Raw genomic sequence first — 23,410 nt, 5'->3', positions numbered from 1 at the left:
TGTTGGGTTGCAAGGGTGCAAACATAGTCCCACATCTAAAGCACATGGAAAAGATCATGGGGTTAAAAGGATAGAAAGTATCTCCATTGGTATGAGGCCTTTTGGGGAGAGCCCAAGAGCAAAGCCATGAGGGCTTAGGCCCAAAGTGGACAATATCATGCTATTGTGGAGATACATGCATTCTTTTGGACCCAACAAGTGGTATCAGAGCGAGACCGCTCTTCACCGGACTAACCGCCGGATGAGCCATGATCCAGATCTAACCATGTGCTTTGAACCTTAAAAACAAAGGAAGTGGGTGCTCCCGTGTCTGAATCAAGAGGACCAGACACCAGGTGAAAGTCCTAGTAGGTCGGGTGGACCGAGGGGCAAAAAGTCCTAGTTGCGGCTAGGTGAAAGTCCTAGTAGGTCGGGTGGATCGAGGGGCAAAAAGTCCTAGTTGCGGCTAGGTGAAAAAGTCCTGGTGGGTCGAGGATTCAGGGGGGCCTGTGGTCCTTTGTTTGAGGGGGGATTGTTGGGTTGTAAGGGTACAAACATAGTCCCACATCTAAAGCACATGGAAAAGATCATGGGGTTAAAAGGATGGAAAGTATCTCCATTGGTATGAGGCCTTTTGGGGAGAGCCCAAGAGCAAAGCCATGAGGGCTTAGGCCCAAAGTGGACAATATCATGCTATTGTGGAGATACATGCATTCTTTTGGACCCAACACCCCGAAATACCTAGCAACCCTTATAAAAAACTCTGGGATAACGGGAATCGCAACCCTCCCTCTAGCTGGTCTTGAAAGAAGGTCTGAAAGCCAGGGGGTGGTAGGTGGGGCCGGTGATGACGCTTGGGAACCTTAATCTTATATTGGCGGGGGATCTCGTACTGGAGCCTCACCGCCGACCTAGATGCTCTATCAAACACAGAAACCGCGGACTCAAACCAAGCACTGTTGGACTTCGACATCCCTACCAACCTAGCACCGGACACTGAACCAACTCAAGAAAAAACCACAGGAGAGAGATGAACGGGGCTTACACGGAAGGGGTTGCCGGAGAAGAAGGGTTTGGAAGCAGAGATGACAGCGCGGACAACGACGAAAATGCGGGCAACGACAAAAACACTCTAAGGCAGAGAAAGCAAGTAGGTCCCACTGCCGCCTCGCACCGACCATATATATCGAAATCCTATCCCACCGCGACCGTTCGATGAGGTGGTGCAGAAAAGGCGGGATGCAACAAGCGCCGTCGGATGATCACGATTTCTCGAGCGGATCTGCTGATGTCATGATGGCGATTCGCAGGGCCCGTCGGACCGCACGCCTCCTTAATTGCCTGCCTCAGAAAAGACAGCGGCCCTCTCCGCGCATGCTCGCCGCCATTCCTCCTATTAATGCGACCAACCGCATAATGACAAGTGTCTTCCGTTAATTAGTCTCTCTTCAATCGACATGATTATACAGCTATCAGACTCAGACTCGAGCTCGACTCGGTCTAGTCAGTTCGACTAACGCTCCCTTCAACTAGACTAGCGGGGAGGCTTATGTTACGGGGATAATCCTAGGGGCCCTTGGTCAGACTCGAGTCCAAGTCTGGTCCCACCTCACGGGCCCAGCCAGCCGAATCTGTGAACTTGATGGGTCAAGTTCCTTAATATCGAAGTATACTCATTCGACCATTTACTGGCCGGATCGTCCCACGCAGCTTATCATCTCGCCGAATCACCCACTCGGCAGTGACCGCGCCGAATCACCCATTCGGCAATGACCTCTCCGAATCCCCCCATTCGGCAGTGACCTCGCCGAATCACCCATTCAGCAATGACCTCGCCGAATCACCCATTCGGCAGCGCCCTTGACGAATCGCTCATCAGCCGAATGGCCCATTCGGCCACCCTCTGGCCGAATCGGCCATGTGACCCTTCCTTCTTCACTTAGGCTGTGAAGCACTTGGACGCTGAAAGCCTCGCCTCATGTGTCTGATAGCACGCTGGATCGACCAAGCGCCCTACAGTGCCCTGGTACACCTCATCATGATCTCTAACAAGCCCACGCCCCCATTAATTAGTACTATCTCTCCGCTGCCTGCACGGATGGTGACAAGATAACGCTTTACCGACGATGGGACAAGGAACTCGATTGTTTCTGCCACCTCATTAATCATGATGGACGTTCCTTAAATGATGACGTGACAGGTATGCACGCTCATCTCCTCCTTAAAACGACCACTCCTTACAGCAGGTAACTCTCTCGACTTTTCTCAACTCTTGCTCTCTTTTACGCTCAGCTCTCCCTGTTCATCTTCTTCCTCCCACCGTCCCTGACTTGAGCGTCGGAGTGGTCGTGTCAGGGCACCCCCTGGCCTTTCCACTGACGTTCTTTGTGTGCGCAGGTCCCTAGGCCCTTGAAGCTTTTCCTGTTCCCCGCCAGCTCCGACCAAGCTCCAGGCGACCTTGAAGCCACCGTTGCCCTCAACTCCTCATACTGTCATGTTCTCACGGCGAGGAAGGTCCGGTGACGTGTCCTGACGCAGTTCTCAACCGGAACACGTATCAAATATAAATTTTATTTTAAATTTTTAGATGATTTTAAAACTAATTCTCTGTGGCAAAAATTAGAGATGTGAATTTCTCCTTGATGAACCTTTTAGAGATCAAGTAATACCTTGGTTAGGTTGTGAAAGTCTTAACAATCCTATAGCAAGTAGAGGATTTTCCTATAAGAAATATTTTAATGGGTTAAAAATTAAAGGATATTTTATTATCATTCCTATCAAAAAGATGCCTCCTTCTAAAACATCAAAATAGCACTCTAACACATTTTTTTCATATAGAAAATACTTTAATTCATATACTGTTGTAGTACTTTTGACTATAACTACTGTACTTTAACCTAATTGAAATTATAGTATATAAAATATTATTATATCAAAAAAATTTAACTAACTTAATCAAAATTATTAAAGTTTGATCAAAATCATTCCAACTTAGTTAAAATAATTTTAATATTATTGTAACAAGTGTTAAATCAATTTTGATTAAATTTAAATAAATTAATAAAGAGTATTTTAATATAATAATATTTAATCTATTATAATTTTTACTATATTGAAATAATTTTATTATAATTATAGAATAAACTATAATCCAAGTATTTGTACCTTGAGCTCAATTAATTTTGAAGGTGGACCGTCTTTCCTCCTGATTCAACCATCGAGTAAATTCAAAAGTACGAACAACTCTTTATTCAATAATCAATATTAAATTTTTCATTCGAGGGGAGAAAAAGATAGTAGTTATTTCATATCTACTCTACGTCATAAGTGGTTATGATTATAATAAATAATTTTTTTATTTTTTTATCCAAAATACTAAATTTAAGATTTTTTTTACTTTTATACTTTATAATTAATTGGTGAAGTTAGAGAAATAAGAAAAAAAATTATTTAATTTACTTTTGTTTTCAAATTATTTTTTTTATAGGTTTACTTTTAAAATATTGCGCCATATTAAATTATTATTATATTTGTAGTTTTCCACAAAGAGAAATTAAAAGCGTATGCGCTCTAAATAGAATAAAAAAAAAAGAAGAAAAATGAAGAGAGAAATTCCTCATTTAATTTATCTTCTTCAAGAGAGAAACAGGGGATTTAACTCCAATGTTAATTTAGAAGATTGAAATAATTCCCTTTCCTTTAAAAACTTTAATGGTGTGAACTAAGAAATGGATAGAAAATTATATCTCTTTCTTTTTCAATCAATTTTATCAGACAAGATACAATATTCATTTGACATTTAAAAGAAATTATTATTGAACCTGCCAACTGTATAATTCAAGGCGACAAAAAATATTCACTCTAAAGCATGGATATAAGAGGGGAGGGAGTCAGGAGAGCAACAGGGAGGAAAGGTGCGCAGAGAAAGGGAAAGAGTCGTCTGCTATACTAATAAGCATGGAAAATGTTAAAATAACAATCAAGTTTCATATTAAAAATACATAAAATATAGGATAAAAAATATCTTATTAGCATAAGACCTTTTTGGATAATACCCAAAAATAAAATCATGAAAGCGTAGGTTCAAAAGTGGACAATATCATACCATTATGAAAATATATTTGGATTTCATCGAATCTATCAATTGGTATCAGAGTTAGGTTCTATTTCATCGTATTTACTTATTTAACGTGAAATATGATCCTTATTTATTTGTATTTCCAAATATAAAAGTTTTTATCAAGTTTATAGAACTTATACGGTATTAGATTTACAAATTCTATCAGAAAAGACAAAGAAGAAAGGCAGAAAGAAACTAAATCTTTCTCATTCATTCCATCAGATTAATATAGTACAGGTCCAGTTGAAAAGGTTTGAACAAGATCACGCTCATCGAAGTGAAAAGTTGTAATTAGTTTGATCCGCCACTTGATGACAATCTCCGAAATGGCAGCCATAATTATCTCTAACTGCTAGAGCTCTAAAGAGTTCGATCAACGTATGACTCTTTTTGCCTAAATGCGACGACCAGAAAGGTGTCTACAGATTCGTAAGGACTGATTAATGGTGATTGATTGAACTCGATAGAACAGTAGAACACAGCTCCTGGTGTAAAACCAGGGGAAGCAGGAGGGCAGTGTACTTGGTCCAGTTCAACCGCAGGGGAGAAGGTGCAGAATTGGGAGGGAGGGTGGCATGGACGATATGATCACAGGACTGTTCGCTGGATCTATAATTTAAGGTGAGCTAGTATGGGTCGATTGTTCTTCCAATTTCATATTTGACTAACTAGATTCCCATAGCAAAACAAAATCATTAGATCCTCCAAGCATCATGATTCACATCTAACTATTGTCATCGTCATAATTAAAAGCTCGACTGAAGATCTTGCATGCTGCTGTATACTTTTACATGGTTATTGAGAGAGAACTTTCCCTGTCTTTCACCTGACGACATCATGGACATTGATCTGCAGGCGAGAGGAAGACCTTGCACTGAATCAGAGTCGAGCACACCTTGAACCCGGGAACTACGGTGAACCCAACTGCGCTGCGTTTGTTACTGGCTTTGTCGTCCTGCACTACGCTCTCCATGTACACCTCGGAGAACCGGCTACCCCGCCGGACTTGGAAGATGGACTGGTCTGAGTCTTGCTTGAATGAGAAGAACAGGCAGTGGAGAAGCCACACTCCCCTTGCCATCTCCACAAACTGTTTGAAGAATGTTGAGTTTGGAAAGCCCTGGCCGGAGCTCAGCACAGCCCTGTGGTTGAGGCTTCCAAAGAATGATTCTTCCATCTTCTGATGCACGAGTTCCAGATACTTAGCCCTAATGAAGCTCAAAATTGCTGAGTGTTGACTGAGCTTTTGTATTTGTTCGACACATCTGAGTTGAGTGAATTCTTGGAAGAACTCGGGGAAACTCCACATTAGCCTGCCTTCCGAGGCATCAACATTGAAACTTTTGTGGTGGAAGTTGGAGAACATCTTACCACACACAAAGGACTCGAACGCGGAAGTCCGATGCTCAGGCTTCTTCCACTGAAGCACCTCGGGTTGGATAGCAGTTGCAGCGGCATTGAGGTCCCAACCAGATGACTCCATTTCCTTCTCCATTACTTTGACAAAAGACTGAATGGATTTGAAGGTGCATCGAAGAAAAGTGAGGAAATGGGTGGAGTTTAAGCCAGAGGGATGCAGATCATCCAAGGCTGAGAATGACCGGCCAGGGTGGAGCTTTGAGTCCAAAACTCTATTCTTTTTCTCTGCCTCAAGGAGCTCATCCTGCAGTGTGAGGCTCTCAGAATCCTTGATCTTGAGGTCAGTCGTGAGCTTGTCGATTGTGATCCGATAGGTCGTGATTAGATTTCTCTGCTCTTCAATCTGAGCAGCAAAGGCTCTGTTAGGGTCACAATCAGGATGAGGGATGACCAATTGGTTCTTGAAGTAGGTCCGCTTGAGCTCCGAGACTTGTTTGAGCTCGGTGACAATTGCGAGATCAGAAGACTGTATCATGTCAGGATCATACGGGGATTGTGCCAATTGGAGCTGAACGTAGGAAGCTTTAATCGCAGAAATGCGTGCAAAAAGGTTCGCAACGAAAAACTCCATGGCTTCTTTCTCCTTCACAAAGGAACTTTCTTGCTGCTTCTGGTGTTTGTCTTTGTAGAAACCATTAAGATCTTCTAAGAGGATGGTGGAACTGTCACTGAAGTTCTGAGACAGCTTGGATTTATGGATTGAGTAGGCATCCTCATCAGGAATAGAGCAAGCACTAGCTGCAGAGCTTGCAACATGGCGATGGAGATGGAAAATCTTGTTGAAACTCCAAGCTAAAGTTCCCAATTTCGACGGTGGCTCCAATCTATAAGATTCCATTGCCACACCTGTTGTAGATTGGAAAGAAATTCCACTAACATTAGAGTCAAGATGGCCGGCAAGACAACAAAATGTTCTACTTTGAAGGTAGAATTCTTCGCCTACTTTAAAGAGAACATGCACACAAAACTGGAGGAAACAAAAGCATACTGCCAAGAGCAAGAACAAGAGAAAGAAAGAAAAACGACACCTACGGATCACCAAAAAAAAAATCAAGTAAATCGGTGAGTTAAATGTGATTGTTTTGGGACCTCAGATTCCTCTAATTGATGTGCAGACAGCAAAAATAAAGGCAAACATTATTGGAGAATCACTTTGGAGGAGGGAATAGGTAGGCAATGAGTTAAAGATCGCTTTGCCTTTTTTTATATGACCACCAAAAAACACTCAAGAACATTTCATCAGTCAATTCAAAGGATAATGGCAGAATTAAAACGAGGTTATACAACAAATTATGTGAATGACTAATTTCCCAATCATCATTGTTTAAAGAAAAAAAAGATATCTCATCGAAAAAATGATAAATCTCAGTTAATCCCATTGATTACCAGAGATAACCGATCCGGTCCCCACGAAAATTTCTCACCGACTACCAGAGTAAATCAGAAAGTACACACAACGGCCAACTCAGACACTCAACATCCTTTGATTGCACTTCTCCATTTGAAAGAAAATTCCTGCAAATACGCCATAGTTAGCAATCGAAACGCAGGTGCCTGAATGACAACCTGGATGTCCTACCACAGCACCATTACCCCGGGAACCAAGATATCTCATCGAAACATTGATGGCAAAGTAGTTCATTGCAAAGAAACTTTATGGGTTGATGAAAACCCCACCATGGTCAATATTTTTCCAGGGAATCAACTTGTAGCTACTACTTTAAGATGCCTCTCCAAGCAAATGCACAGACGATGCATTCCCATTGAGGTCCCACCCATTGCAACACCTTATAGGTAAAACCAGAAGTCACGTAATAAGTTCAGAGGCGAAGATTGTCAAAGCTCGAGAAGAAAACAAAACTAAATTTATCACCATGACGCAGCAGCAGCAGCAGCTTATCATCAATTCAGTAGCTGCATACGCACTTTTCCTCAATGTTCCTTGAGCTCATAATGCTTCCGTAAAGAAACAAACAAGCACACAACATAAATGCACACTAATATGCAGAGAAGGGGACAGGAGCGCGTATGGATTAATGAACAGCGTAGCGCATTGAAAGGGGATGCATATACGGCAGAAAGAAGAAGAAGAAAAAAAAAAGCAAAATCCCTTTTTTAAGTAAATAAATAAATAAAAGTAAAGAGAGGGGGTGAGAGTTGAGTCTTTACCCTGCTCCTTTGTCAGCGAACTTTTCTGGGGATTAAGAGGAAAACAAAGAGCAGAAAGAGTTTAATCGAAGCCAAAACATGGAAGAAGCGCCAGATGAGCGTTCTATTCTCTACCATGTCCGGCGATCAAGCAACCATTTGAGGAGACGCGACCTTGTGCACATAGCTGGCCATTCATCGGCGGCGAGGACAGAGAAATGGCAACGGCGGAGACCCCAAGATGGAATCTTTAGAGCAGGCTCCTCCTGCCCCTTGTGCCTCCGGCGGGATCCGAGCTCGCGGGACCTCGGAGAAAGGGCAGAGGTCGAGAGACGCAGGGAAGGGAAGGGAAGGGAAAGGCGGGAAGGACAGTGAAGTGTAAGGAGCAGGCAGAGTAGAACGACACGCCATTGGGAAACGATAAAAAAAGACCTTGGCTTTTGGCTTTATATACCTAAAATACCCTTATTGAGGCATGAATATTACAAGACTGTACCTCAGTTGTTGTTCTCTAATGTGCATTTTTACGGTGAGGGTAGAACAGGGATGACATATTTTTGACAAATCCTCAGTCAGAGTCTGTTCCAGCTGGATTTGGGTGGGATTTTTGTCCTCTGGGATTTAATTCAGAGCTAAGATTTTTATAATTTATTTATATATATATATATATAATAATTATTGATTATTTAGGAAGGATGCAATTTCTCGTGAAGAAATAATTGGGAGTGACGAGTGATCCAGAGCACAGGGGTGTCAGTTGGTGGCAGGGAGGCGAGGTAGGGTTTTGATTTTGACAGCTTCCTGCTGAGATTTTTGGATGTATAATAAGAATACAAATTTAAATGGAAATTCAAAATATAATAAATAAATGGAAGACAAATTTAAATAAAACATTGAGTTATTGCGCTATTTTATTCTTATTGATTTGTAGATTTTTCCAAAAAAAAACAATACATCAATTGAGGCTTTTGCACAAAAATGAGTATAGATTATAAAGATGAATTCTTTGATGACTTACATCATGAGACAATTCAAAAAATTTAAAGTAAAAATAAAAATTATTTTGAGTTGAAATTGATCATTAGTCTCAAAAGAGAATTTTTAAACGAAAAATATATTAATTTTGAATTGAGATGGATCATTTTTATCCACTAAAAAAATCTTCATTAAAATAATGTATGTTTTCCAACTCAAATACACTTCCATACTTCAGTTGTTAGGAAATCTCCTATGCAATTTTTAATCAAAATGATATAATTTTAGAGATATAAAACATTATATATATATATTATCAATATGGACATTCAAAGGTTCGGTGTAGATATAGATATTTAGAAACGTAGTAGATTCGTTGATTATGACTGGCATCTGCCATCTACAATTTCGTCCAATTAAAAGGAAGAAAAGTGTAATCTGACATAGATCTCTCAGGTAGACATTTTTTGAATTTTAAGCGTACTATGTATACATTTGCGTGTATTTTAAGCATTACTTGTGTGCATTTTAAGTGACAAAGAAAGGAAATTAATAATAATAATAATAATCGTGTTGCTGCCGTTGACGATGGGAACAAAGAAAAAGTGAATTATCGTAAACCGCAGTTAGGTTAGAGTCTACCAGTAGTAATAATGTTTGCTTGCACGTGGCTCCCAGAAATCTCCATAGGATTCTGTCTCCACAGCAGGCCCATGCCCTTGCGACTGCAGATCCATGACATGCTCCACGTAAGACTAACACCACCGCCCAACCCGACATTGTGTGGCGGTGATTGATGTTTCACGCTATCTTGTTGCGTTGCGTGCAGAATAGCCGTCGAATTTGACTATCGTCAACCAGGCAAAGAGATCTGCAGTCACCAACTCAAATGTTCATATAATATCATCATACCCAACAGCCACATCTGCCAACAGTCTTTTTCATTAGAATTAGAACCAGGAAAATACAGCAGATTTGATTATTTTTTATCAACAAACGTACCGGCAAAACTCAACGACAACTGATAAGCGGAGTCAATTAATCAACGAGTTCCAGCATTCTGGACATCCACATGGCAAGGAGCAGTGTTTGGCAGATAAACATCACTGAGAAATCAGAGACAGTGCCATACAACACAAACAACTTCGTTTACACTGATTAAAGGTCCAATGCATTAATAGATGATTAAGATTTATTTTCATTGCTGGTAATCGGGGTTGAAGGCGAGGGCCTCCCGGTAGATGAGCTCTTTCATCTGTTCCTCGGAAAGTGCATGCTGCTCGAAGTCAAAGCTGAAGGGCATCATGCACACTGGTTCGTCACTGCTGTCGTGTAAAGAGGCTAGGTAAGGGTGTGCTAGAGCTTCTTCAACTGCCAACGATAAATAAAATTCAACAATCAACTTTCAAAGATCAAACAAGGCTTTCAGAGAAGTGGGGAAAAAATGACAGCATATTGCTGCGTCGATCAAATCCTTCATGTAACAAGAAGACCAAGAAAACGTGAGAAAACATTCGTATTAGTCATCTTACTAGGGCTATCACGTTGTCCTTATGAAAATCAATAAATAAGAGACATTTCAATGGTGGTAGGTGTAGCCAACATCAGTCATCTACTGCATAAGATAATTGGACCATGGTTCTAAGGGTGGGTCGTCAAGTAACTTAGCAATTAATGAAGAAGGACCAAGACAGCGTACTTAGAAAAAGAACATCTACCATTAGAAAAAGATCCACAAGTTGGATAATACCTTAAGCTTCCAATGTATTCCCATGAAGGTTTGTTTGTCAATTAGCTAATCCAGAATTGCTAGACAAATGTAATTCACTAGTGTCCTTATTTGCAAAATTTAATCTGGTCGTACAGGAAATATATTATGGTCGAGAAATATTATTGCCCATCTTGCCAGTGAGAATGATTCAGGAATTTACTGAACTATAGAGAACAATTCTAATAAGATCAAATTACTTTTGTATTTTTAGAAGAAAAAAACTTTTGTACTAGATATCTAGCATTGTACATCCATCTAAACCTAGTAAACGATTGCAAATCCTTCATACAAATCTTCTTGCCAAAATTAATAGGAGCAAAGCTTAAAATACATGAAAAACAGCCCATTAAAATAACATCAAGACAATGAAACCTTAGCAAAACATAGTATCATTGAGAAGTGACAGGTCCTAGCATGTTATTAATGTTCAAATAGAAACTAGCATGGTTAAGTTTACATTAATACTTGTATAAAATGATCTGAATATTTGTTAGGGCCCTCATCGGACTGATCATTGTTTTTAACAATAGAAAGTGTCAAAACATAAACTTCGTCAATAATTGATAACTTTTAGAAACATGCACAGGAAATCAATTATATTTTCAGTCAAAGAAAGCTAGTAAATGTTCAAAGGTACCAGTTATTCTCTGCCTAGGATCAAATGTTAGCATCTTTTCAACGAGATCAATAGCTGTATGATTGACATGAGGAAATTTTTCAGGCAAGGACTGTTTTGGATAATGAGGAAGTTGACCGATGTATCTTCTGGCATTGTCATTCAGGAAATCCAATTCGGCCTCATTCGGCGTGCCAATAAGCTGCATCATATGAAATTTAAAACAGAGATCAAATGTAGACGTAGCCCAGCAAACAACAAGCAATGCAGTGAATACTCCTCCAAAATGAAGGAAATAACATTCAAATGACCATACATAAATGCTAAGGGTTATCAAGGGTCAGGTCTGGCTTTGGGGAGCTAAACGTAAATCATTAAGGCCATGATTTTGCAATCAAAACCCAAGATCCAACCAAAACATATAAAAAAGATGTCGCTGGCTTAGTTTCATGTCATTAAATCCATGCAAAATGATAAAAACTTAACAAGTCATGTCAGATCAAAATAACTTGAAAGTCCCCGTACAGTTATTAAACCTGGTTATATCTGATTTAATTTAAAACCTAAATATAAGAACTCATATGCAACCCCTCCATTTCGGGTCAAATTGGATCCAGTCAAGTGGAAGATATCAAAGTGAAACACGAGACAAGAGAGGTCGAAAGAGAAAAAGAAACCCACAGAACTCTCCAAAACTCAAAATTTTCATGTAGACTAGGATTCAAGCAGGTTGGGTTTTCTAGACACTTGTGTGACCAGTAAATGATTTCCACACGTGGAAAGATTGAGTTGACAACGTCAATATAAAGCATTAGCAAATCAAGTCGAAGGTTTGGAAAGACTTTGCAGCAATGAAAGATACCTTGGGAAACAGATAACTAACTGAAGCAGGTACAACAAGTTCAAGCAATGGTATACTCACCAATAAACAATTTTCCAGATGTCAAGTGCTTAATAGAGTTCATGTAAGAAAGACTTAAAGCAATTGGGAAAAAATAGGTACCGTTCTTCTTGTCCTATAGCTTCTATTAGCTTTCCATAATGATCAAATAGCTGATTTAGTAAGGAAGAACTACCATAAATACTCATCCGCTTCCATCTAAAAGCTGCCAATATCAAGAGTCGATATCAATTTTGGGAGAAATTAATAGAACTAAAAGTTTAGTATTTTCAATTTCAAGCATTGGCTACTGACACACACACACACAAAGGAAAAAAGCAACTCATGATTTCAAACTATTAAGAACCAGCAAGCTACCTAGGTCCAGCTAGGAAGCTACAATGATCTTATCCTACCATTGAACTCTGTATAAGGCTAAATCGTTGATATGGCAAAATAAAGAAAGTGATGTTACTATCATTGCAATGTAAGCAAGCATGAGTGAGATACAAACACTAGAAATAACATACAAGGTGGATTACAAATAAAAATTTTAGGTTAGAAGATTATACCTCCATCAATAACCTTAGTTGATGCACATGATCCCTTCCAGGAAATAGAGGCTTCCTGTCCATCAGTTCCATGAAGATACAACCAACAGACCAGACATCAATTGCTGCAGTATATTCTGAAGAATTCAACAATAGCTCTGGAGCTCGATACCATCTTGTAACAACATATTCTGTCATAAAATCAGTTTCTGAGGTTGTCCGAGCAAGCCCAAAGTCACAAATCTTCAGATCACAATTGGCATTTAAGAGGAGATTGCTTGGTTTCAGGTCTCTGTGGAGAACATTTGCTGAATGAATGTACTTTAACCCCCGAAGAATCTGATAAAGGAAATACTGTAGGGAAAGAAAACAGAACAAGCCATCAGCCAACAACAATGAATACTGTATCAGGTGTTCGTATCAAGAAATCAGATAGCTTATCAGAATTAGTTTTATAAACTGTGGACAGTGAAAGTGCATATTCCCAATTGCCTAATTCTCAACAAGTTTATTGTTTTCAGCATATAAAGCCTCTAGTAAATCAAGAAAAGCTAACTAGTTGAAATTCTCAGATTTAACTTGCTACGAACATATAATGGATAATCGTGAACTCTAATTTAATGTGATATTTAGGCTCAGCTCTTCGTATGTTTTGGAGGTAAATCACTTTAGAAGAATGAAAATATTTCAATTGTTAGCACAGTGAGGTTCTGTAACTTGTTTTCCTCAAGTAGGGTTAGATGAACACACCAAATCTAGATTTTGAAACGACCTAGATGAAATATTATAAAATATTTCACCAACCGAAATAATTTTAATAGGAGAGATTTAAATGGACATGTAAAAGTGAAAAATAAAAAATATGATAGGGTGCATAGGAGTTATGGATTTAGAACAAAAAATTAATAGAAAGAACTATATTGGATTTTGTAATATCATATGACTTTATATTAGCTAATACGTTTTTTAAGAAAAAAAGAAGAACACTTAGTCATGTTCAAAAGTTGGAATAACAAATCGCGAATTGACTTTCTTATGGTTAGGAAGAATAAAGATATAAAGTCAAAAATTTATAAAGATTATAAAGTCATCCCGGACCGGAACGATAAAGAAAACTTAACTACCTAACATAAGTTATTATTATATTTAAAAAAAATGGAAAAATATCGGTGCGCCCGCGCGGAGTGTCGCCGGGCCCCGGTGACATCTCCGGCGGCGTCGCCGAACGCCTCCGGAGCCGTCGCCGAGGCCTCGCGACGCCTCCGGAGTCATCGCCGAGGCCACGCGACTCCTCCGGAAAATTCGTGTGCCGATGTGCCGGTGCCGGTGCCGCGGCGGACGACGTCCTAAAATTTTAATCCTTGGTATTGGATATACGCCACAAACATAGTATCAAGTTAAAGGATGGATGGAAACAAAACATATTTAAGGAGAGGGTAAGAGTTCAAATATTAAGAGAAATATACGACGACTCGAATATGACATGGAATAAGATGGTATTAAAGTTAACAATAGTAATCAAGAATGTACTCAGTGAGTCAAAGGGGCGTACACCACTAAGTAAAGAATCTTAGTAATGGAATAAGAAAGTACAAGAGAAAATAAAGAAAAAATTAACGGCCTATAAGGTATTATATACTTGTAAAAATGAGAAATTTTTTAAAAATATACAATAGTCAAGAAAGTAATGAATGAAGCTAAGAATAAAACTTTTGAACACTTATATCAAAAATTGAATACAAAAGAAGGGGAAAGAGAATAGCTAAAGTGAGAGAAAAGAAAACAAATAAGATGTATTAAAGATGAATGTAATAGAGTACTAGTAAATGATGAGGAAATAAAAGAGCGATGGAAGGAGATATTTTCATTAACTTTTTAATGAAAATTTAGATGATCAACTTAACTTAGGTAATTTAAGTAGATCAAAAGAGCCTAGAAATTTAAATTTTTATCATAGAATTCAAATTTCAGAAGTAAAACAAACTTTAAATGGGATGCAAAATGGAAAATCAGTTGATCCAAATGATATTCCGATAGAAGTACAGAAGGGTTTAGGGAAATAAAGTATTGAATGACTTACAAACTTATTCAACCTAATATTGAAAATTTTAAAAATATCCAATCAGTGGAGGGTAAATACTCTAATTCCTTTATATAAAAATAAAGAAGATGTACAAAATTGTGAAAATTATAAGAGTATTAAACTAATGAGTCATACTCCTGAAACTTTGAAAACGAGTAATAGAAAAAAAGCTAAAGAAGGAGACATGATGACTGAAAATCAATTTGGATTTATGCATAGAAGGTCGACAATAGAAACTATACATCTTCTCAGGCAACTAATTGAAAAATATCGAAAACAGAAACAAGACTTATATATGGTATTCATCAACCTAGAAAATGTTTATGATAGAGTATCAAGATAAATTATATGAAAAATTCTAAAAAAGAAAAGTACTAGCATAACATATATTGAACTAATTAAGGATATGTATGAGAATGTAAGAACAAAAGTGAAGATTTCAGATGGATTAACTAAAACGTTTCCCTTAAAAATAAGGTTACATCAAGGATCAATGCTAAGTCTCTATCTTTTTACACTAATCATAAACGAACTCACTGGACACATCCAAGATATGGTACCACAGTGTATGTCATTTGCAGATGATATTGTTTTGGTGAATGAGACACATGAAGAAGTAAATGCTAAACTCGAATCTTGACGAGAAACACTAAAAATGAAAGGTTTTAGCTTAGTAGAGTAAAGACAGAATATATAAATTTAAATTTTATAATATTAGACATAATGAGACAATTGTTAAAATAGAAGATGACAAATTATCTGTAATTGAGAGTTTTAAGTACTTAGAATCATTTTTGTAAAAGTAAGGAGGGATTGAGAGAGATGTCTTACATATGAATACAAATGGGATAGTTGAAATGGAAGAAAGCGTCAGGTGTTTTGTGTGATTGTAAAGTACCTCTAAAACTTAAAGGAAAATTTTACAAAATGACGGTTAGACCGCTATATTATATGGAACTGAATGTTGGTTATGACTCGAGCATAGAAGATAAGAATTATAAAGATGAGGATATTAAAGTCGATGTGTGGTCATCTAAGGATAGACATGATAAAAAATGAAAATATTAAAAAGAAAATCAAGATTGCACATATTAAAGAAAAACTCCGAAAGACACGTTTAAGATGATACGGATATGTACTTAGATGACCAATAAATATTCTAATTAGACGATGTGAAATTATGATAAATGTGCACATCAAACGAGAAAGAGAAAAGACCAAAAAAGGCTTGATTAGCAACAATAAAATAAGATAAAATTTATTTAAATACAATGATGATATAATAGGGGATAGAGCTCAATGACATAGCATGATCCATATAGCCGACTCCATGGGATAAGACTTGATTGTTGTTGTTGTTGTAAGCTTAAAGGACTAGAAACCCATCTATATAGTGTGACTTTAGAAAGCAAAACCTGGCAATGCTCTTCAGAAAGAGCCTGATTTGAGCGAATAATTTGATGCAGATCTGTGTCCATCAACTCATAAGCAATGTAGACATCATTGAATGCGTTCCTTGCAGAAGGTGGTATTATATCTCTGATTGCAACAATCTGTAATTTGCATAAAAACATTACCCGGATGAAAAGATAAACTTTGTGAACTATTTCTAAATTTTTACCAGTTCTGATGTACCTTGTCATTTTACATAAATAAATATATAGGATTCGTAATATAATAAGAACCATCAATTTTTGCTGGATGCAGGTGTAAGCAAGTTCCAATTGTCTAACAGAAAGTGAGGTCCTGAGCACAAAAATTACTTTCTAAAACCTAGCAATGTCGATACATTTGAAGTAGTTGGCTGTAAACGTCACATTTGAAGTTGGTAACATATTATACTACAAAATTGATACATTATTCTGTCAAAACAAGAATGTATATCCAGATAAAGAAAATAAGAGCTTCACAAACTTGCAAATAACAAACTTTTGCTGACCAACATACCTACAGCTATCATGAAAACTTTTGAAATTTTCACTCAGGTTATATTGTTTGTTATGATGCCACCATTCAATATGGTGCAATAGAGAAGAGATGGAGGAAGATGAAACCAGGCAACTTGCAACTTCTCATTTCCACCCTAGATTATCTACTCAAAAGAGTATTATAATCTTGCAAACAATTGAAGAAGAATATTATTGATTCGTACCTTAGTACAAGATGCCAGCTTGTAGTTCAGAGGGTCACATTGCCCAACTTACTCCAATGCCAACGAGAAAATAAGAAACCAATAACTACACTTTCTTGCATATGGTTTTAGCATGTAAGTGTATTCTTGGTTATTTGTCAACCCTATTCGCTCAACAAGAAGTAAATTAAGCACTAGACTGAAAATGAAAACCCAAAAGTTTATGGCATCTTGCATCAAACTGGACATTTGGCGCCTTAACAAATAGTCTACAAAGTTCGTCAACGGAGGCTTTCAAGAATTAGCTAGAAACGGTAAAGTGGGGAGGAAAGGAGAACAAAGGACACGGAGAAAGCCAATCAGGCAAACTAACATTTTCATGTTCCATGTGCCTTAAAAGCTTTATCTCCCGCAGAGTCCTCTTCCCGTCGATCTTGTTATCGAACGCGTTGGCAATCTTCTTTATCGCCACCTGCTCGCCCGTGTCGGAATTCAAAGCCGAGCTATAACCCAAAATAAAAAGGGCAACAAAGGATTCAGATAACCAAAGGCTACAAATAGAAGAAAAGAAACTTTTGTCGGAAAGAAGAATCCAGATCACCGGCAGTCGAACCGAATCCGATCTACCGCAACCTCGAAGGGGGAGAAAAAAAACGCACTCACCATACGATCCCATAGGCGCCCTTGCCGATCGGCATGATGGGGGGTTTGTACTTGGAGGTGACCTCGAAGATGTTTCCAAATATGTTGTACTGGATGAAACGGCCTCCGTGGCTGAGCGTCACCTGGATGTTGTCTAGGCCCTGCGGGGCAGGACCGGAGGCCGGCTGAGGCGGAAGTTGCGCTCCCGCCTCCATCATCTCGGCGTCCGCCTGCTGGGCTCCGCCCTCCATCGCGCTCTTTCCGCTAGCCCAACGGATTGCTCTCGTCTCGATCTCCCGTTTCCCCTCGCCTGGTTTCGCTACCCAAGCCGCGACAATTTTTTTATTAATTAGTAATAGTCTGCGTACCAATGGAGATTAAAATTAATACCATTTTCAGTAAACTCACTTTAGAAGAAGAAATTTCTTAGAGCATCTGCAACGCTCTAAGGTTTTAACGCGTTCAAAAATTTTAAAAAATAAAAAAAAATGTGTGGGATCCATCTCTGCTCCATTAACACGTTCAAAGGTTTTAACGCGTTCAAAAGTTTACTCTACACTCTCTCCTCCACGTCACCTAGAAAGAGATTAAAAGAAGCGCTCTTTTAACGAGCATTGCAGATGCTCGTAGAAAAAGTCCGAGATCTATTGGAAGGGCAAAAAACCCCTCTTAATTATGTAAATCATGAAAAAGGATTTTAAAAAATAAAAAAGATATCTATCAAATATTTTATTTTAAAATATCCTTTACTAGTGATTATTCGATAACTACTATAATATTATTCTTGTTGTTTTTAAATATCTATGAACAGTTTATAAAATCAAAATATTATTTATTAATTTATTAAAAAAATTTAAAATTTCATCAAAATTATTTTAAAGTAATCAAAATTATTTTAAAATAATTATAATTAAATTTTAGAATTTTCAATCATAAATTTTGAATACTAACGTGTCAAAATATTTTTTATTAACTTAATTAAAATTATTATTAGAAAATTAAAATATATTAAATAACTGTTAAATGTTATACTTTAAAGTAGCTATATATATATATAGTATAATTTTTATAAGGTATAGGAATTAGTACTGTTATAATAATATTAAAAATAAAAATATTATCGAGATAAAATATCTGTTTAAATATTATTTTGATTTTTTAAAAAATACTTTTTTATAATTTATATAAATTAAGACGTCCTTTCATTTTTCTCTCTTTGGAGGTCTGGTAGTAAAACATGCTTGTTTGACTCGAAAATCGAATCTGAGATTAAATAAAAACCAACAACCGGTCGTTGCTTTGACCGAATGTCAGATTATCACTGCAAATAATAATATTCAAGATTTAATATTTAGGATTTTAAATTTTAAATTTTAATTATAATGGTGTAGCAATTATAATTTCTATAATTAATTTAAAATAATTTTGGTTAATTTAAAATAATTTTAATAAAATTTAAATACTTTTGATTAGTTGATAAAGAATGTTTTAATATAATAATATTTTGCATATATTATTTTTAATTAAATAAAATAATTAATTTTTTATATTTTAATAATATAATTATTATAATAATAATGAAATAAAATATATTTTGAGTATAAAATATATGATAAGACATCCTTTTGACTATTTTTAAACATAGCGTATCTTTTCGATGAGAGCGAATCTTTTTGATGATTCGATGAGTGCATAAAATTGGAAAAATTACTTTATTTGTCACTCATGAATCTTGGATGTTAAAAATGAGGTTCGAGTTCAATTCTTTGAGGGTAAAGTTCTCACTCTTCCAACTTGGTCATGAGATGCGGATAAACAACTTGAATGACAGGCATGGTCCATCAAACAGTAAACTAACAAGGAAGACCTATAACATAATTAATACAGATATTGATGGTACCAGACCCAAACATTAGGGTCATCTTCAAATGAACATTCTTGAGCACCAGAGGTTGATATTCCCGAGCACAAATTGCCATCTTTGAAGAAGCATTTTCAAGCACTAGAAGGCGGCACCCCAACCACGCATTGGTGTCTTCAAAGAAACATTCTCGAGCACCTGGTTGACATCCCCAAGCACCAATTGACATCTTCAAATGAGAGTTCCCAAACATCTATGGGCGTCTTTAGATTTACATGCCCGAATACTAATGCTCGCTTGGGTTGGGGAGAGGCATCTTGGGACTAATTACTTGACTATTCTAGCACTCAGCTTCGATTCCCAACGATCTACATGGATATTTTCATAATTGGAGTCGGATTTAATCTCCTAATTACACGGTAGGCAAATAGACACATGACAATTTACGATGAAATTGTTACAATGATGGTCAGATTTGATCTCCTAATTACCCGTCGTGAGAATAGATAAGGGGCATGTGATATTTTATGTAACGACGGTCAGATCTGATCTCCTAACTTACCTCTATCAAGATAATAGATGGTACATGATATTCCATGTAGAGATTCCTTTCTATTAGTTATATAATCACCAAAAAAAAAAGATATGATTTTTTTATCGCGCACATAGAGACTTACATCCATTCTTTCTTCCAACATTATAATCTCTATCTCGCATGTTGATGAGACTTCTATCTTCTCTAATTCGATAGTAATTTAAACGTTGGAATAGCTGCTTTGAAACTTTTGAATAGCAGATCTAATTTTGGAAGAGGAGTCCGAGAGAACACTATCAAATATAGGTAACAATATAAGATCTGTCCACTTGACTTAAACAGAAATCGAACAAGATTGATTCGTACGTAACCGACACAGTCGACATGCAACCTAACATTCCTTATTTAATCACAGTGTTAGCGATACGGGTGGGCCCTTCGATATATGTATATATATCACAACATCATCATCATCATCACATAACTCAACTTATTTTTTTTTAAAATAAAAGACCTAAATAGCGAAAGAAGTAAAACCTCAAATATTCCATCTTTGGTTAATCCTAAACCAAGGCCATTCTTGGTACACATTGAATGGCTTGTCTGCATGCATGCATGGCTTTCTTCTCACATCTCAAATTGCTCCAGCCTATTGTCTGACAGCCTGCTCTTGTAGGCACACCTTTTGTACTCGCACCATGTGAATTCCCTGTACATGCTCTGCTCTCCTTCGCCCAGCAGCAGAGGCAGAGGAGCCAACCTCTCCCCGGAAGGAGGCCCCCCAAAGTAGACCATCGACACTCTGGACTCGTATCCATTGGCCACCACCCTGTGCTTCACACTCCTGAATCTCCCATTTGTCAAAACCTGCATGACAAAATTATTTAGATCCGTCTGGCATCCAGTGAATGAATACAGTCGTCTCACCCACCACCAAATCCATGCAAAATCTTGATTCCTGTCCGATGGGCCTTGTTATAGTGCATGACTATAACTGACATGGAGTTATTACCTGCAAGGAATCACCAACGTTGATGAAGAAGGATTCTGCATCAGGAAGGACTGAGACCCAGGTGCCGTCTCTCAAGGAGATCTCCAGCCCTGAGGTGTTGTTTGACCTGAGCACTGAGATGAGCTGTGGGTCAGTGTGCTCTCCGAGCCCAGTCATGCTGCCATTGAGCCCTTGCAGCAGTGGGCATGGAGGGTAATGGTTGAGCCTCAGCACGGAATCACTCTCCTCATCCATCACCACCTTGCTGAAGATGTTCCTTGGCTCAATCTTCAAGCCCTTCGCCATCAACTCCAAAATCTCACTTGCCAGCTTCCTCATTGATTCCACGTACTCGTTCAAAGCAGAGCTGCATGCGTAATCTATCGACACATCAGTTTTCATTCTTAAATACATATTGCAAAACAGAAAAGAACAGTAGATAAACTGATAACGTACCAAAAAGATCTTGCACGGGGTTCTTTGAGGAAGTCCAGGGAAGAATGTGAAATGGACTCGGAGCTGATCTCCAAAAGGAGATACTCCAGCCAACCTACATCACCATTGCCGCCGATTTTCCTGCTGCCGTAACCAAAGGGGCTTGCAGGGCCATAACGCTCCTTCTCCACCTGAGAAAGGCTGAAGAATTTGATGGCCTCTTCTTCTAGCCTGGCAATGAGCTCCTTAGGGACTCCATGATTGGTGACCTTGAAGAACCCAAACTCTTCGCAGGCATTCACGATGAGGGCGTCCGAGCCCGTCACCGACAGGTCGACGACCGGAATGCCTGAAAAGTAGCTTCTCGGTTTGTAAGGTGTCGTTGGGAGGGAGACTTGCTCGAGAGATGGCTTTGTCAAGACCGCCATGGCCTATTAGAAACCGAACAGGCTTTTTGTTTCAGGGGAAGATAACAGAGCAAGGCTTTGCCAGGTACTCTTGCTTTACCACTTATATAGAAGTCGATTCTCCATTAATTGTCATACGTATGATACTGAAATGCCATGGTCTGCCGTCCATGATTAAAGTATGAGTCACAAGTTCAACTTTTTCATCTTATCAGACCAAGTACAGCCCAGCATGATCTCAGACTTTATCAACGTTTTAAATACTAATGACCCATCAATCTTCTTGTTCCAGAAGTCTTGTGTACTAATGCCAAAGATTACTACGTTCTGCCTAATTTAAGGAATCTCGACGAATTAATTAAACACAATGAATGATGAATCAATGAGATACTTGCAAGGAACGGGAGCTAGCATTTCAGAGTGAAAGACGCAGCACTTTATGTCGAAATCAAGCATCTAGAAACACAACCAAAGCGTCTCCATTTGAGTGATATCGTGTATGTTACTTAGACCACCAGTACTTCGAACACTCAACCGCTTTGCAACTAGGCAGGACTGAGCACTGTTGGCCAGAGTAGCACGGTCCCAAGCTGGAGTCAAACTGAACCTTGACCTCAAAAAGGCGATCTAGGCTTGACAGTGGCACTTGGGCTGGCAGGATCAGACACGTACGTCGCTGACCAGTCTCGCAAGATTCGAGAGATCTTGAGGTCTGTATCAAAGGACGTGGGCAGGTAGATGCCCTCCATGGTTGTGTGGTACCGTTATATTCCATGTCGTTGAATTGATTCTTGCCCTTGTTGTTGGCCAATTATTTGAAGCCTTCGAGGATGGACAGTGCCATTTCCTTTATTGGGAACCCCTTCTATCGCAGATAATTGGTACTCCCACAGACACCTTTTGATTCGAAGTGATGTGATGTACTGATGTGTCCTATTTAGGGGGAGATTGTCAACAGTGAGTGTACCTTGGAATAGTTGAGAATGGAAGACGTGGCCTGCTTTCTTTACGAACGTCACTTGGTTCTGCTATTTCATCTTGGCTGGGGGATTGGGATTGATGTATGTATGTAAGATGGACGACTGAAGATTCCTTGGTTGCCATCGGTATGGTAAGGTTGGATAAGATTCATGTTTAGGAGTCGTCATCAGTGGAGGGGGGATGAATGATTTGGAGACACTACGACCTCAACGTGTAATGGATAAGATGCATGGGACTTGATGAATACACGTTATTCATGCACTTTGTGAGAAGAAGAAGAAAAGTAAGAAAAGAAGAAGAAGAATTGAAAATGTGGAAGCTTCCGTACCACCAATAATGTATGTAAACAGTAGATTATTAGTCTATTTTATTATACTTTATTCGCTTAAGGCCTAAATTACCAAAGCCATATTCAAATTGAGCATTGATGAAATAGGGTTCAATATAATTGAGTTAACTAGTATGAACGACTGTTAGTGATTCATTAATATGTGCCAGTGTTTTGATTTATTGGAATCTGTGCTATTTCACGTGATAGCGGGGCCGATAGATTTCGATGTGTTTCAAGGTTGTCCTCATTTTAATAACATCCGCTGCGCTAATAATAACCAGCGAAAAATCCCAAAATGCAATAATAAAGACCATAATATAGTGATCTTCTATGAATCTACGCGCTTAATAGTCTCAGTCATTGTGCTTGGATTTGACATTTTAGCAGGATAAGATTTAAAGGATTAAAGTTAATTTATTGTATTAGTAAGAAAACTTATAGAGATGTATGAGTATGAATTAGCACGAAGGTGAGCTAATATGATATTATGATGCAGGAGATGCAAAGATTATTGTTATTGTTTTTTATAAATTTTATTTTTTAATAATTTTTGA

General features: G+C 38.1%; 3 protein-coding genes across 4 annotated transcripts; all 3 read right to left on the bottom strand.

The window, feature by feature from the left end:
• Positions 1–4,738: 4,738 nt before the first annotated feature.
• LOC141843290 (protein GRAVITROPIC IN THE LIGHT 1-like) lies at positions 4,739–8,043 on the bottom strand. The gene is made up of 2 exons (XM_074731351.1): positions 7,688–8,043; positions 4,739–6,364 (listed from the first exon to the last, which is right to left on the bottom strand). The coding sequence occupies exon 2, from the start codon at positions 6,354–6,356 to the stop codon at positions 4,935–4,937; it is 1,422 nt and encodes a 473-aa protein (XP_074587452.1). The 5' UTR covers positions 6,357–6,364; positions 7,688–8,043; the 3' UTR covers positions 4,739–4,934.
• Positions 8,044–9,652: 1,609 nt separating this feature from the next.
• LOC141842909 (mitogen-activated protein kinase 1-like) lies at positions 9,653–17,607 on the bottom strand. 2 transcript variants are annotated; one of them, XM_074730898.1, is made up of 6 exons: positions 17,337–17,607; positions 17,047–17,176; positions 15,958–16,095; positions 12,481–12,813; positions 11,050–11,230; positions 9,653–10,012 (listed from the first exon to the last, which is right to left on the bottom strand). In XM_074730898.1, the coding sequence occupies exons 1-6, from the start codon at positions 17,564–17,566 to the stop codon at positions 9,840–9,842; spliced, it is 1,185 nt and encodes a 394-aa protein (XP_074586999.1). In that variant the 5' UTR covers positions 17,567–17,607; the 3' UTR covers positions 9,653–9,839. The 2 variants fall into 2 exon arrangements, 1 of the variants encoding a protein (XP_074586999.1); XR_012602989.1 differs by lacking the exon at positions 9,653–10,012 and adding an exon at positions 12,032–12,134 and having other exon boundaries at positions 11,125–11,230.
• A 2,731-nt stretch (positions 17,608–20,338) lies between these two features.
• LOC141843265 (gibberellin 2-beta-dioxygenase 3-like) lies at positions 20,339–21,565 on the bottom strand. Its single transcript, XM_074731324.1, has 3 exons — positions 21,159–21,565; positions 20,724–21,069; positions 20,339–20,578 (listed from the first exon to the last, which is right to left on the bottom strand). Exons 1-3 carry the CDS (start codon positions 21,563–21,565, stop codon positions 20,339–20,341), a joined length of 993 nt encoding a protein of 330 aa, XP_074587425.1.
• Between the last annotated feature and the right edge of the window lie 1,845 nt (positions 21,566–23,410).

This window comes from Curcuma longa, chromosome 12, assembly GCF_044706935.1.
Source record: "Curcuma longa cultivar G26 ecotype Majalengka, Jawa Barat chromosome 12, ITB_CL_G26_1.1, whole genome shotgun sequence".
Taxonomy (NCBI): domain Eukaryota; kingdom Viridiplantae; phylum Streptophyta; class Magnoliopsida; order Zingiberales; family Zingiberaceae; genus Curcuma; species Curcuma longa.
The sequence above is the reverse complement of the archived record's forward strand: the minus strand, read 5'-3'. Positions and strand labels throughout refer to the sequence as shown.

Coding starts and splice junctions, on each gene's coding strand:
- LOC141843290 (XM_074731351.1), bottom strand. CDS start 6,356: ATGGAATCTTATAGATTGGAGCCACCGTCGAAATTGGGAACTTTAGCT.
- LOC141842909 (XM_074730898.1), bottom strand. CDS start 17,566: ATGGAGGGCGGAGCCCAGCAGGCGGACGCCGAGATGATGGAGGCGGGA. Junction 17,177..17,336: donor GGCGCCTATGGGATCGTATG/GTGAGTGCGTTT, acceptor TTTGGGTTATAG/CTCGGCTTTGAATTCCGACA. Junction 16,096..17,046: donor GGCACATGGAACATGAAAAT/GTTAGTTTGCCT, acceptor TGCAAATTACAG/ATTGTTGCAATCAGAGATAT.
- LOC141843265 (XM_074731324.1), bottom strand. CDS start 21,565: ATGGCGGTCTTGACAAAGCCATCTCTCGAGCAAGTCTCCCTCCCAACG. Junction 21,070..21,158: donor CCCCGTGCAAGATCTTTTTG/GTACGTTATCAG, acceptor TTACGCATGCAG/CTCTGCTTTGAACGAGTACG. Junction 20,579..20,723: donor ACGTTGGTGATTCCTTGCAG/GTAATAACTCCA, acceptor TTTGTCATGCAG/GTTTTGACAAATGGGAGATT.